The sequence below is a fragment of the Tympanuchus pallidicinctus genome, unplaced genomic scaffold (genome assembly GCF_026119805.1).
Source record: "Tympanuchus pallidicinctus isolate F22 unplaced genomic scaffold, pur_lepc_1.0 scaffold3, whole genome shotgun sequence".
NCBI lineage: Eukaryota > Metazoa > Chordata > Aves > Galliformes > Phasianidae > Tympanuchus > Tympanuchus pallidicinctus.
In genome coordinates this window covers 49675513-49690922 of record NW_026294747.1, presented here as the reverse complement: position 1 = coordinate 49690922, position 15410 = coordinate 49675513, and the positions used below count along the sequence as shown (strand labels likewise).

Sequence of the window (15410 nt, the reverse complement as noted above, 5' to 3'; positions counted from 1 at the left end):
AACTAATCCAACTAAAGAACTTCAGGGAAAAAAAAATAAATTAGTAGGGAAGAAATTACAGTCCAAAGCTAATGTTGATGCAAACAACTAGCTCTTGAATTCTTGCTGAACTAGAAATCCCAGTCTCTTCACACCTCAATAAAGAATAGTTTATGTAGGGCAACATCTCTACAAGATTAGTAATTGTGTTTCCTAATAGAAAGAATTTCTCTGAAACTATAGGGAATTCAGATGTTCCTGACCTTTTATCTCACTCGGAGTCCTTTTGTAAACATTTTAGGCAAAATCACATAATTCTGGGATTTTAAATGCCTTGAATAATGTTTGGATATGTTCTACGATTTCTCAAATACATTTCAGTTCATAATGGACAAAATTACCAGATGCTTTCATTTTATGAGAATGATCACATTTGACTTACTCTGTGATCATTTTTCTATTGTAATTGTAATAGTTTATGACTAATAAGCTAATACATAATTTGTTTTGACAAGTCTAAAGAAAATTTATTGGGAACAGGAAACACTCTTTGTACTCAACTTGGAAAAAAGCATGGCAAAGGAACTAGTTTCTTCCATGCTTTCTGCATGTATGTACATAATTTTTTATCTCTATAGATTTAGATACCAAGAAGTCTACCTAGAGGTCTACAGATATCTGAGATGCTCATAAGTACTGTTTATTTACTTTTTTTTCTGTGTGTATGTATGTATTCATATTACCTTTTCTTGTTTGTCTGTTATCTTCTCATCCATCTGAATTCCATTCAACTCTTTGTTCCCCTTCTTTTCTCTAGTATTGGGGATTGGTAGTGTTCACTGGCTTTTGTAGTTCTGCTGCTCTCCTGGGCACCAAAAGATAGTTCTGCTCATCAAGTACTGCTGTTCTTTCCCAGTCTTTATGCTGACAATTCAAATTTTAATGTCTTTTTAAACAGTTGTATTTTTTGAAGTCACATTTGTGTAATTTTTAGTTAAACTAAATAACTTGATAATAAGTTATTGTAAGGAAAATGGGACTTGTCCTCTCCTTTATTTCTGTAGTTCCTTACAGAAGACAGGTTATGAAAGTCACTGTGCCAGCAAAGAGCTCTAAGAGCTTTAGCTGTTAAAACTTGAGAGTTTAGCTTGTCCCTCCATCTCCAAACAGATTTCACTTCTTTTGTCTCTTTCATTAGACGTGTTATCTGCAGATAGTGTTTTCCACAGTCTTTGTATGTGATGGCTTTTTGTTGTGTGCATGTGTACGAGTGCAATTTGTGTGTATGCAGTGGAACTCTGGCCTCCTTTCTCTGACACACCTTTAAATGTTCATTTACGCGTTCATTTAGTTTCCTGTCCATCAAGCCTTTTGGACACGTAATACACCTACTTCCCACCCATATGGATTTCCCAAGCAAGAGAATTATTCCATTCCTCTGTCTCTGCAACGGCCTCGCGATCCAATTGTAGTTAGGTTTGTTCCCCCTGCAGTCTTCCTCACATCAAAGTGCAGAAAATGAAAGTCCCTGTGGCTAATTTAGGAGCAAGGGAGTTCAACTTGTTTTTCTTCTCTTATTCTTACTGGATGATTCTACTCTATAGCTCATACCTTTCCTTTCTTGCTAAAAATAAGCTTGCTCTTTGTGCAGCTGGAATATTCACAACATCTTGCTTTGACGTACAGTTCTTCAGTGTCCTTATGGAGATCCATTTGGCTGGATCTCTTGTGTAAGTGCACTGAATCATACTTGAATTCTTTTCTTGAAAGAATGAAGAGAGAGTGAACTTGCATACCATTCCTGACTTTTATAAGGTAAATTACAGTTTTTTATCTTTTCCTTTTTTGGAACGTTATAATTTTTAGAGACATTAGCAATTGGTAATGGGGGTGTAGTATTTCTTTCCTTAAGTCTACATTTTGTCTTTCTGCAGACTTCTCTGATGTGCAGCTTCTTGATGCATGCTATTATGCACATGCTTTAGCTTTATTGCTGGCTCACATATTTATCTTTCTGCATGCAAGATTTAAGAAAAAGCCAGTGTGTAGGGAAGAGCATTTTAGCAAACACAAGGAGAGTTATTTACGTGAGATTGTCAAATCTATTTTGACTACATTGTTTGCCTTCTTATTCTAGGCAGTCTCTGTTAATAAAGACGCTGTTAAATTTCATCTGACATGATTTTCTGTCCTTTTTCACAGTAAAATTAAACACAAGAAGTAGTGATTTTCCTGATCTTTCTGGTGTTCAGTTTTTGCACTCAGTAGTACTACGAAAATAGAAATCGAGCAAATATTTTGTTGTCTTCTTAAAGCAAAGCTGCCTGTATTCTTACATTTTTCAGTTGAACTGAAAGAAATGTGTATTGCTCAACATTTTCCATTGAATATGAAAAGTGCAATGAATCAAGCTGATTGTAGCTGACAGCTGGCTTGATCTTGCACTGATTAGGTCTTTCACTGCTGGCTAAATCCACTAGCCTTTTCCGTTAGCTGACTGTTGATGAATGCAGAGAGACAGTTTTTCATATTGATAAAGAATCGGGGAAACATATATCTCATATGGAATAAGATTAAAAAATATCTTACCTCCCATTGATTGCATCGAAGCAAAAAGCCATGCTGGAACCCCTAAGATGTGTATAGTAGTTGACTCGCCTTATTCATGTGGAACAGTTAAACAATTAGTGTGGACAGGAAATAACAGAAATATGGAGTTGGAGCATGCTGAAGCAACACACGTGCTTACTGCTGACGGGCAATGCTGCAAAATAAAGATGTGCTCTCTTACAATTACATGGGAAAATAGCAAGCAGGTAATTAATTACTTTTCCAAAGTTTTACACTTTAGAGCATGCTATTTAAATACTGTATTGCTTTCACGCTTGAGTTTAAATGACTTTGAATTTCATTAGCACTTGAGCAGAACATGGACCATTTGTGTTTTGTAACTCCTTATCTCTGAAATGAAATTCTGAGTAAATCAGATTTTGATAGATGAATTTAGTGTCATAGTTAAGTTACAAGACCTTATGAAAACTATTTACGGTCAACTTTTGTTTTCAGCCTTTTTGCTGTTCTGCCTTTTCTTAGCTGTTCTGTCCAGAACAGAGAACAGTCTCACCTAGGAGATTTCTAAGAAATATGAGCAAACAGTGGTAAACATGAGAAATCTGGAGTCTGTGGCTCATGGTAAGCAGACTTTAAACCCATATTAAATAGAATGACCTAGTTCTATCAGCAAGTTGGAGAAATTGTTAACAATGTATTTTAGGTTAAAGTGTGAGGTTAAGGTTTTATCAAATATAGATAATGTGAGATTTTTCATCAAATAATGATGTAGTTGAAGAATTTTTATCAGTTCTAAGAAACAGTTTGTTCATTTGCTGAAAAAAAATTACTGTTTTGTCACAAAATCTAAGTAAAGTAACCAGATGACTTTTGTGATATGAATTTCAAGATTATTTTATTATCAGGAGACAGCACATGGTGGTTGTATTTTTCTTTAATTCCCAATATTCTGGTTGCCTTTCCTGGGTTTAATTAACTTGTTCATTTCCATTAGGCTAAAAAGGCATATGCTCTTGTCATTGGATTCTTTAAAATGGATTTCTGCTATCGGCATGTTTCTGACCCAATTAGAAAAATGCCAGGCGGAGCTGTGGCTGAAGCCGTTAAACTGGAAATAATGTCATCCATGTTGAGACCAGCAGAAAGCCTACTTTAATAAAAGCATGCTTTATTTCTCTATTTATGCACGAATTTTCACACAAGTTCTTAAAATCGCCTGTGTTACGCATTGCACTAGAATTAAGTTTTATGGAAAACACACATGCATTTCATCCAAGCTGTACTGGATACAGAACTATTACCGTAAATTGCCATATCTTCCTGTTGTTCCTGCTGTTCTTCTGAGGACAGGTACCACTAGCATGCAACGGCTATGCTTATCAGAAATCTCTAAAGATTTAACTGAGCAAGTGAAAGCATCCTCTAATTAGCTATGTTAATTTGAATGAAGGTTAGGACAAGAAGTTATGTGTGACTGATGGGCTTCTGCTGTTTTTGTTGAAGTTAGCATGGAAGAATTAAGAAATATTTTGATAGATTCAGCATGTAGAGGAGGCCATTATTTTCTTTCTTTCTGGCTTTGGTAGCCTGGTGTCTGAGCAGACAGAGCTGGAGTTCTTCCTTTCCTTTAAAGGCAGAACAGAAAGGAAGGTGCAGGACTGGGCTACTGCTACTGGGCTACTGGGATGAGAGCTCCCTACTTTGGGAAGGCTGAGATTTCTCAGTGTCTTCAATCCCAGTCTGGAATTGACTGGCTGGGGAGCGCGCCAATTTGTTCATTTTACAGGTATCAGTCTGCTGTGTTCTGAAAGAATGGTCGTTTATGTAATACATTCCACTTCCTGCTAAGTCTCAGACCTGCCAGTTCTGTTTTTATCACACGACTGCATTGGTTTGGCAGCTCTATAAAGATAAATTTCCAGTCTGGAGGACTAGAATTGGTATTGCCCTACGTAGGAATAGCTACCTGAAAATGAAGTAGATTATGGAAAGTTGAATCTTTCATGTGTTATAAATGACAGTTTTTAATCTTCATTTCTATGTAGGCATTAAAAGTCTTCTCAGGAGCAACTTGCAGTACCTTTAGAATTTGTTGTCTTCCCTTATTAGGGAGTAGTGCTTTCTTTTCACCATGGCAAAGCTGTGTGCCTCAGTGGTGAATCCCGTATGGGTAATAAATTCTTGAAATCAAGGCCCCAAAGGATTTACTGCTTTTAATTCAGTTCTGATTGTGTGCTTTTTCTGTTTTATTTTTTTTCCCCTGCTATCTCTGGCTTTTGATATGCTGATATTGTCCTAGCCATGGTAAAGAGTGTTTTCTTTCACACACCATCCTCAGGTCCAAGGCAGAAGCCAGGATGCAGACTTCCTCACCCCCCTGCATACAGGCTGATGACATTTTATCTGGGCTATGTTGGATCTTGACAACTGGTGATTTAACCTCAGAATCATCTCTGACCATGAGAAGCATTAAAAATGGGGAGAAAGATGGACAAGAATACTAAAACAGTAGTAGTAGAGTACAGAATAAGAACAGAGGTAGTAGAAGTACATTGCAGGAAGAAGGCTAGCAAGCAGGTGATAAAGTTCATTGCACATGATTCATTGTGCAAGAATATCCATTGGAGAAGGTAGATTGTGTTCAGTTTCGAGAGGTTTGAACCTACAGTCTGTAGTGCAGAGCTTTGGAAAGGGAGATGTGTGAGAGATGGGTGTGAACACTCACCTATTCCTTTCCTCTCCTTAAGATAAGGGAAGATAATGACATGGTGGTTCTTGCTAACCTAGGGAAAGATCTGTGGAGACAGTGTGCAGGAAATGGTTGATAAATGCTGTTGTGTTGTTTGGGTTTTCTTTTTCAGTTAATTGGTTGAATTATGTTCTATGCTGGCTATTAGCTAGACATTGCCAAACCTAATCATGAGATTGCCAGTCAGTATGGTGCCTGTAAAGCTTTGGAGTATTTGTTGTTTTGCTTTTTCTGTGTTTTTCTGAAAACACAGCATTCTCAGGTATGGGTTTGGTGGACTTTTTTTCATGTTATTTTCAAAATAGTTTTGTTTTTATAAATGCAAACTTAAAAAATCAAAGTATTTTTATGGCTTAGGCAGCGAGACAGAGAAGTGCACAAAATCAAACCACATCCATATCACCTTTCTAAAAAATATTTTTTGAAAGGTCAGTTCCCATAGCTTTTTGATTTCCCTTAGAAGATGAACTTCGGATGGAAATAAAAACAAAAAAACTTTTGGGATCTGCCTTTATGCTTTGAATGTCTGACTAAATACATTCTGATTGTCAAGAAATTAATTTGAGTTCAGATGCAATTTTTCTTTTACTGTTGTGGCTTTCCAGGGAGTATACCTTTTTTCCTCTTTGCTCAGAAGCATGTAGACTGAGTAAAGAGAGACTGAGGAGTTTGTGGTGATAGACAGAACAGCATTGTGTGAGGACAGAAATAAAGGAAGGAGGATCAAAAAAATGAGCTTTCAGAGTGACAAGGCTAATGTGCAGAATTCATTATTAGGAGATTCTTCCTCTTAATTAAATATCTAAGGAATGACTTGCTTTGAGGCTGCTTATAATCTGGCTTCCAAACTATTTAATTACTACTGTTCCATTCATCTCACCTGTCCCGAAAATATTAATCATCAAATGGTAAAATACTGGCTTGTAGAGGAGGATAATGCCAGATGCTGAAACTGCAGTTCATTACAAATTCTCTCTCTCATCGTAACTTTTTAAAGAGACAGGCTAAATAAAATAAAGACAGTATTTTTTTTGAGGTTTCTGTTGATCCTAAGAAATTATGGAATATAGGTGTACTGCATTTTTGTCTGAAACATATGTAATAACACCTCTGTGCCTAATAACGCAGTGTTTGCTCAACAGGATTTTATTAAGGTGTTCATCTCTATGTGTAAATGCTTCTGTGAATCAATGAAAAGAAATTTACAAATCAGCAAAATTGTCTCCTTTGATGTATCACCACGTAGCAAATGAATCTGTGGAATCTGTAGGAGTAGATATTTGCAGTGGCTGTTTGGTACGTCCTTTAGAAGGCAGTTCTGTGGGAGGTAGGTTCCTGTTGCTGCAGGAAAAAGGAGGAGGTCTGACCTTAAATGTAATAGGCTTATGTTTGTTATGAAAGGTGAGTCACTTCATGTATGAAATTGTTAATGACTGGTATGAACGCTGCAAACTTAAGAAACTGAGGAACCAACAACCTTGTTAAGGAACTGAGAAAGTACACTGATCCCTTTGCCTTGCATTATATGGGGCTCTGAAGAAAGGACTGGGACTGACTCTTTGCAGCAGCAGTGTTTGCATACAGCTTGTTAGAAGCCGACTCAACTAACATGAGATGTCCAAAACAAATTGATTCAAATAGATCTCTGCAAGAGAAAGATTCACTCATTTTCATACTTTTTCAAAAATGATGCTGTCCTCTTTTGGAGACCTGAAATCAGCTCCAGTCTTTCTGAAAATAACTGACTTGATGTTGAAGAGGAATTCTGCTTGATCTGTTAACTATCATGTGGATGAAAAAGAAGAAACTCAGAGTGAAGCTACAGGTTTAAAACTTTGTTTCCTCAAATGTTTATTCTTATCTTTCCTAGATGTAGTATAGTTATTTAAAATGGAAAGAACAAATATTGTTGTATTCAGTGAGGTAAACATAAAAAGATTCTCATAGGACATTTACATGTAAGTGGTTAATTATCAGTGTTTCTCATGCTTTGCTCTGTATAAAAGTTAGTTTTAGACATTCCATTTTCTAAACAGAATATTTTACTACAGTTCATAGCTTCTTTAAGAAGCTAGTATTAACATTCATCTTGTAATTTTTCTTCTATTTTACATAATACAAAGTGATGCAGTACTTTTTTCAAGCATTGTCAAATAGACTTTCAGATATGCTTCTTTAAAGCAGTAACAATCCTGAGCTTTTAGATCAAGCTAGTTTTTGTTTCTGGTGGTTTTACAAACCATTCCTTAATGTCACTGTACACTGAGGGTTACACATCTCACCTAGGAAATCTGTAATTTTTACTCAGTAAAATGGCTTTCTTTCCTTGAAAAATGTTTGATCATTACACAGGTGTCCCACTTCTTCAGTGTGGACATATTTTTAAACAAGATTTCTTTGCAGGAAGGAGCATCTATTTCTTGGACAGTACTGAAAAGTACTAACGCAAGCAGAAATAGAATGAGTTCTCAGTGTAAACTCAAACTGATCAAAGCAGAAAAGAAAGAAGCACTGGGAATACTTTTCCCAGTGATAGAAAGATAGGCACAACTTGCATCAGACTATTTTTGAAACCGTATTTGTGATGGAAAAATGCTACCTTTTTTTCTCCACTGTTTCTTTTAAAATCAGTGATCCAGTAGACTTCAGCCCATTCTGAGCCCCATTTAAGACTTACGTATGGAGTCCAGCGGAGGTTTATGTTCTTTTGGTGAAAGACCATGCCAAAGGAATGCAGCAGAGCATGAATACGTCCTAGGAGCAGCGTCTGGCTTTCCTATGCTACTTCAGTTTCTCAAGTGGTTTTGTTTGAGGGATGGCACTTGAAAAAATTTCCTTGTTTTCTTACCCATTTCAAGCCTTTCTGTCTGTAATTAAAAGTGAAATATTTCTCTGATATATTAGGTGGTGAACACAAGCGCACGCATGTTTTTTGGCTTTAGAGAATGTTGTGAAAGATTCTTCTCTCGTAAGTAATGCTAGGTGTAGAAGAAAACAACAAAAACAGGCACTACTGAGTTCAGTCTTTTTTTAAACTGCTGTATTCACTCAGTGTTGAAATAGAAAATACTAATTGGAGTTCTGTTTTTGTTTCCTTTTTTTCCCTCTCAGTCTGTAAAACTTCTAGACTGTTCCATTTTGTAAGCAATCACTTGAAGAGTTTCATTTCTCAATATATCCAAAACATTTAATTCTTTTTACTTTTTTAACATTGCATTGACTATAATGAAGATAGGAAATCATGGAATTTTAACTTAGTTCTCTAATAGCATAGTCTTGTAGCTTGACGAAGGTGCTGCATTATTTATTACAATGCATTAATCTGTTTTTTTGCAATGATCCAATCACCTGACCAAATTCTGTGTACTATCTTCAAGAAATGTTGGGCTTTTTTGAACTTTCCAACTTAGGGATGTAATTTTTCAAAGGCTGAAATTCTCTTTCAGGAAAAAAATCTTCATGTCTTAAGATTGTGGCTTCTTAATTTATTACTGTTTTTATTCTGAGTAGCAAAGCAGGTATTTGCAAGTGCCACCTTCTGTAATTTGTCTTATTACACCGTACATTTTTGTGATTGCATGGTGAAAAAAGAGGTTGGAATAATTTAATGTATGGATTTAAATCAGTTATGTTTGTCAGCGAAACAATGAACATAAGCAATGTGGTCAGTTTTAAAAACGTATAACAGGGTCTCACACACTGGCATTGCATTATGTAAACTTCAAATAATTGTCAGTAATGCCTCTCTACTTTGATTTGTTGCAAATAAATTGTTAGTTTTGAAATGCAAAAAGGTGATAAGGCTCCATTAATATCTATGGCCTTCCCTAAAATGCCTTGAATGTTTACAATGTAGAAAGACCAGAGATTGCTCATACAGTTTAATGTAATTGCCTACTGTCCTTCTTGTTCCTAAAATGAAGCTTTTAAATAATCTCTTTGTCACCAGAATTCAGATTTGCCAGTGTTAAATTTTCATGTAACTTTTTCTTTCCTCTGTGAGTTTGGGCTTTCTCTAAATCTTGCCTCAGTAACAAAACTGCTGTCATTGTTTATAAGCATTTCTTTTCCTTTTTTAAACCATGAAGATCTCTAGCACACATTTAACTGATCCCAGAGCAGAACAGCATGCCCTGCCATTTTACAACCTTTATTTGAAATCTTCCTATTGAGCCCCCAGCAAGACTTCTTGTCTGGGGTGACAGCCATTCTTCTTGGTCTGTCAGACTAAGATTAGCAGCAAAACGCATCCTGATGTCTTTACACTAAGGCCATACAGAGAGTCCTTCTTGGGGGATCTGAGGCTGGGGCCTTGTCTCTTCAATCAGGCTCTGCTCAGGCATCGGAAGTGGATCACCTTCACTTCAGTTCACTTCACGTTGCACAAACTGTTTTTCACAGTTTCTTATCTTAAATACTCCAGCTTTGCCCAGAGAAGCTGTGGATGCGAGATCCCTGCAAGCATTGCAGGCCAGGCTGGCTGGGGCTTTGGGCAACCTGGTCTATAGGATGGTGTCCCTGCCCATGGCAGAGCAGTCAGAAGTAGATAATCTTTAAAGTCCCTTCCAACTCAGGCCATACTGTGATTCTGTGAAATTTTGATGTGTGCTTCAAGACAGCCTTTAACTACATGTTTTCATGTGTACTTGTAGGTAAATAATGCTATCCACCAGTTAAAGCAACCAAGGCACTTACACTGAAAATGGTAGGAAAGAAGATTCAGGTTCCAATTTCTGTTTAGTATACGTACTCACATGTCTGTTACAGTACGTGCAGTATCAGCAAATGCCAATTTTACACATCATCTTAGGAAAGTTAAATGTAAGATGAGAACCTTTTTCTGTGCTTTGTTTCTTAGTGTTCCCTTTCCTCTGCTTTTCCACTTACTGCTTTTTTTGCTCTGAGGTTCCTTATTCCCTAATAGATATCTGTCATTTTTAGTCCTCTGAGAGCTTGGAATGAGGCATTAGCCTCCTCTGTTGAGGAAAATTCTAGTGTCAGAACATTCCATGTATTGACGTAACATTTTTTGGTCTGCAGGTTGGGAATCCACGCGTTGAGCTCACTCTTTCTGAACTTCAAGATATGGCTGCTCGACAACAACAGCAGATTGAAAACCAACAGCAAATGTTGGTTGCTAAGGTAATTAACAGCAAACAAAATATGGAGACTTGTAACAAATGCAATTTACTTAAACATAAGCAAACATAAGTCTACTTGGATATGGAAAATGCACTAATTCATTTTACATAAGTTAAAGGAGCTTGAGAAATCTGTTGTTTTGCCAAGTTAATTTTAGCTAGGCAGTGTAAAAACATTTCACTGTAAATGATAGCATGTCAAATGATAATGTGTCAAGCCAATAGTTATGTATCTTGGTAAAAATATTGCTAGATTCTACCTCTTTCTGCTTTGTGATCTCTGGCAGACTGCACTTGACTGCTCATCTCTACTAGCTCATTCACCTTAGTATAGTACCAGGTGTGAGATACCATTTCATATATATTCATCTATTATGTTTCCAGAATCTATGAGATGTGAGAATCTGAATAGATTTTCGGAGTGGGGAGTGAGTTTAATGTTTTTTACGTAGTTCAGGTAGTACAAAATGCCATGTGCCTTGGATGCTTGGAGTACAATGCAGCATCTTTTAAAAGGAATCAATATAACAATTCCGTTGTTCTTTTTGTTAATGAAACTAATACAGGAAACAGAAATATTTCCATTATGTGACCAATGGGAGGACTGTTATTTAGATCTGAAACATTATCTTTCAGTAGATCAACTTGTTTAGACTTGTCTGTTGGGTGTATTTTGTATACTTTCACAGAATGGCCAGGGTTGGAAGGGACCTCAAGGATCATGAATCTCCAACCCCCTGCCATATGCAGGGCCACCAGCCTCCTCGTTTAATACTAGTCCAGGCTGCCCAGGGCCCCATCCAACCTGGCCTTGAACACATTCAGAGACGGAGCATAAATGTCACATTTTGTGAAGCTTCATAACAGTTATGGAAAGTTCCTTTTGCTACAGCAGGAAAAGGGTTAATAGCAGACAAAACCAAATGCCAGAGGACAGACGGTTGTGTCTGATGGTTCAGGCCAGGGCTTCTTTTGCATGTACATGTAAATTTGGTAAATATGTAAATATGTATATTTGGTCTAAAAACTTGTGTATTTCTGTGCTTTAAAACAAGAGTTGAGAGGATTTTTTTCCTCAGGAAGACTGACGTTTGTTTTCACTAGATATAACTTTTTCTGATGATTTCTGGAAAGCAAGAACGAACAAATAACAATAAGCAAACACACACAAAAAAACACCAGTCATAGTGGTGGGTTTTACTAAGACCATTTTTTGTTAATGTATAAATGGGTGATAAGTACTTTTTGTCTAAAATCTTCTTCTGTTAGGAACAACGTTTACGTTACCTGAAGCAGCAAGAGCGTCGTCAGCAGCAGTCTGTGTCAGAGAGTGAAAAGCTTCAAAAACTGAAAGAACGCGTTGAAACCCAGGAGACAAAGTTGAAAAAAATCCGTGCCATGAGAGGACAAGTGGATTATAGCAAGATCATGAATGGCAATCTGTGTATGCAGAATTTCTAAGTGTTTTTATTTATTTCATTGTCTGTTCACTGTATACCTGGTGTAACGGTGTGTATGCTAACAGGATTTCAGATGGAATGTTTATTTGTCATAGAGAGGGTGCCATGCTTCTAGAAAATGTATACTTGGTGTAAATTCCTGTTCAGAACAAGTGACCAGACTAAGTGATCAGTAGCTATTATAAACATCAACAAATTTCCAACACATTGTAAGTTTTTAAATGTTTATACTGTGTTTAAAACTAGCGTGTTGTACTTGCCAATACTTAGAGAATTATAAATTAATGCTCCCCTCTACTTGTTTTTTATTATTGTCTCATTCATTTTAGCAACTGAAATTGAGCATATAAGTGCCATGTTCCAGGAAAAGCAGCAGGAGCTACAGGCTGCAGTATTGAAAGTGGATCAACTTACCCAGCAACTGGAAGACTTAAGGAAAGGGAAACTGAATGGGTTTCAGTCTTACAATGGACAAGTAACAGGACCTGCAGCAGTGGAATTAAAAAAATTATATCAAGAGCTACAGGTAAGTAACACAGAGACACGATTAAAATGACAGATGTAGATTAAGAAAAGTCATGTTACTGCCATTATGGATAGGCATTTGGTACTGCAGTCTCATAAAACTGGTGTGTTGGGATGTTATTAATGTGTAAGGTCATAGCTATATCAGAAATTAACATGAACTAACATTTTAACAAAATCATCAAAAATACAGGCTGCACTGTGTTCACTTGCTACACTGTAGTACACTGTAGTTGCACAGTATTCCAGTATACTCTGTGCTGCTATCATACATCTTTCTCAAAAAACACTGGTTCATCTCCAGTGTAGTTTTCACGTCCATAATTAAATATTCATTCACATTGAAGTTTTGTCATTTTTTGATAGAAAGTTTGCAGAATAATTAATGTGCCAACATATCAGCACTGGAGATTTAAAATTTATTCACATACTCTACTGTGACATGGAAACAGATCTAATATATATTTAGCATTAAGAAATAACTTAAATTTCAAGATAAGTCTAACCATTTCTTTACATGAGCAAACATAACATACCAGATAATCTGTCTCACATTTTCAGAAATTAGGAATATAGGTCCTTTTTTCCTCCTTCGGTTTATAAAAGGTGTATCTGCTTTCCATGTATTTCTAAATGCAAAGATGCTCAATTGATTAAGATTTCTTACTTGTGCTTCATAATGATCCCATACATGTTTATCAAGACTTAAACTTGCCTCAGGATTTATTTATTTTTTAATATGGAATGATTGCCATTGAAGGCATGAAAAATGCCAATGGGAATGCAAATAAATTATAAAGGATGTCATGGTTGATGTCATGGTTGATTTAAACTGTAAGGTAAACTATAAAGGTAATTCATCCCCTAATTTGCTGGAAACCTGCTTTGGAGGATTCAGTTTAATTTCCGTATAGAGAGGAAAATCTGCATCTAGTCCTTGCAGTTCAGTTAACTTCCTATCCACTCATCCAAATTTCATCTGGAACTGGAAATTGAATCAAGAGCATAATTACTGTCAAAAGTTTTATCCCACTTAACATTTCAGTGATATTCAATTTGCCACTGTGGCAAAACAAACTAGGTAACAGACAAAATTAAATAACTTTCCAAAAAGTGTGTCTGTATTTATTTGTTTGCTTATTTGTTTAGATTAGGAACAGGCTTAATCAGGAGCAGAACTCCAAGCTCCAGCAGCAGAAAGAACTCTTAAACAAACGTAACATGGAAGTGGCAATGATGGACAAGCGAATCAACGAGCTGCGTGAACGACTATACAAGAAAAAAGTTGAGGCACGTCAAAAAGAAAACATTCCTGTAAGATAAACTATTAAAAGGGCCACACTTCAGTTTATCAGCAGCCTATTAAAACTACATAGACTACATAGCATGTCACTTTTTCCCAGCTAAGTAGCAAGCATTTTAAAACTATTTTAAGGTTTTCCACAGATACGAGAAAACTGTTGGACAGAATGTACCTTCTTTTATTTTTCCTTATGTGACAGACCATACTGTATTAAAATTTATAGTAGCTTAGATCTGTAGAAAAGAAAGCATGATTTTGGGCTGTATTTCAAAGCATAATAGGATAAAAAGGTGGGTTGTCCTTCATTTGTTTGCCATGGAGCAGAAAACTTACAAAAAATGTGACTGGTCTGATAACATTAGTCCTAATATTTGTCTGAGACTTTGACTAGAATTCAGTTGCAAAGTAGACCATTCCTCTAGAGATCACTTCTGGATTTCCATATGTATTCCCAGCTGCAGATGTTGACTTAAAAAAGAAAATAATAATAATTTAAAAAAAAAAAAGATCAATTTGCCCAAGAAAGGCAGAATGTAAAGAAACGTTATACAGGAACAGTTTTCCTCATGTCAACTACTGAGAAATTTAATTTTTGAGGAGTTGGTTTTAGGGAATAATATTTGGTGTTCTAGTTCCATTTTTGATTGGAAGCATTAAGTATAGCAATTTATTTAAAGTGAATTAGCTCCAGTGCATGGTTGTATTTAATTAAATGTAGACCTCCAGTTGATGGATGAATGCCTAAATTAAATGGAAGTTCACGTTTCAATTTCTCTGACTTTTAGTTGAATCGTATTAATGGAACTTCATCACCCCAGTCATCTCTGAGTGCTTCAGGAAGGGTGGCAGCAGTGGGACCCTACATCCAAGTTCCAAGTGCTGGCACTTATGCTGTGCCAGTAGATCCAGTCAAACCACAGACTCTCACCATTGCTTCTAGTGCAACACATGGAAGATCAAAATCTGGTAAGTGTTAATATAAGTATGTAAAATATTTTTTAAGATATAAAAAATATGATAAATATAAAATACATAAAGTAAATGAAGTACATAAAGTAAATAAATAGATTAAGTATTAATATATTAATATACATTGTTTGGAAAGGAGTAATAAGGAAGATTCTGTTTTGGGATAATCTCTATAGCAGTAAAAGTAGAATCGTATGTCGTCGGTACTTTTCTCTGGACTGGGCACTGCTCATTTGATATGAGCCATTTTTATTCGGTTCATTAATTTTCCTAAGGAGAAGGAGGGTATTTTCTTTGCAGTTTTACTTTGTGGTACACACACCAATAAAAGGAGCGCATGTTCCTTTACATATTCTGTGAATTAACTGCTCTGTCTTTAATACATTTTTGTGTCTTTGATTATAGTAATGAAATAACTTTGTGGCAAACAATATTATTAACAACTCTTTATGGTATGTTGTTTTTTATCAAGTAAACCAAAGCTACTGAACAAGTAGAAATAATATTAGTTCTCAGAAGGAGACCAAATAGGAAAATGTAATAAGGCTACGTGAGGTATTTGTTCCAACTGAGATAGGAGAATTTGTGCTTACTGAAGCATTTCTGACGTGGAATAATGTTAGTATTGATTCTGTTTATTTGTATCTGTTTTCATTAGTAACAGAGCTGTCCCTCCAGAGATATAACTGATATCCGAAATTGCTTCCCATGTC

At 36.1% G+C, this 15410-nt stretch overlaps 1 protein-coding gene across 6 annotated transcripts in view; it reads left to right on the top strand.

Annotated features, from left to right (window-relative positions):
• The window catches only part of PPP1R13B (protein phosphatase 1 regulatory subunit 13B), a 63736-nt gene that overhangs the window by 35194 nt on the left and 13132 nt on the right, over positions 1–15410 (top strand). For 4 of the 6 annotated variants that reach the window (XM_052694488.1, XM_052694489.1, XM_052694486.1 and 1 more), the window contains exons 5-9: positions 10340–10441; positions 11710–11884; positions 12230–12426; positions 13575–13739; positions 14514–14694. In XM_052694488.1, the coding sequence (XP_052550448.1) occupies positions 10340–10441; positions 11710–11884; positions 12230–12426; positions 13575–13739; positions 14514–14694 (820 nt within the window). The remainder of the gene's footprint in view (positions 1–10339; positions 10442–11709; positions 11885–12229; positions 12427–13574; positions 13740–14513; positions 14695–15410) is intronic. The other 2 variants (XM_052694490.1, XM_052694487.1) reach the window with 1 other exon arrangement.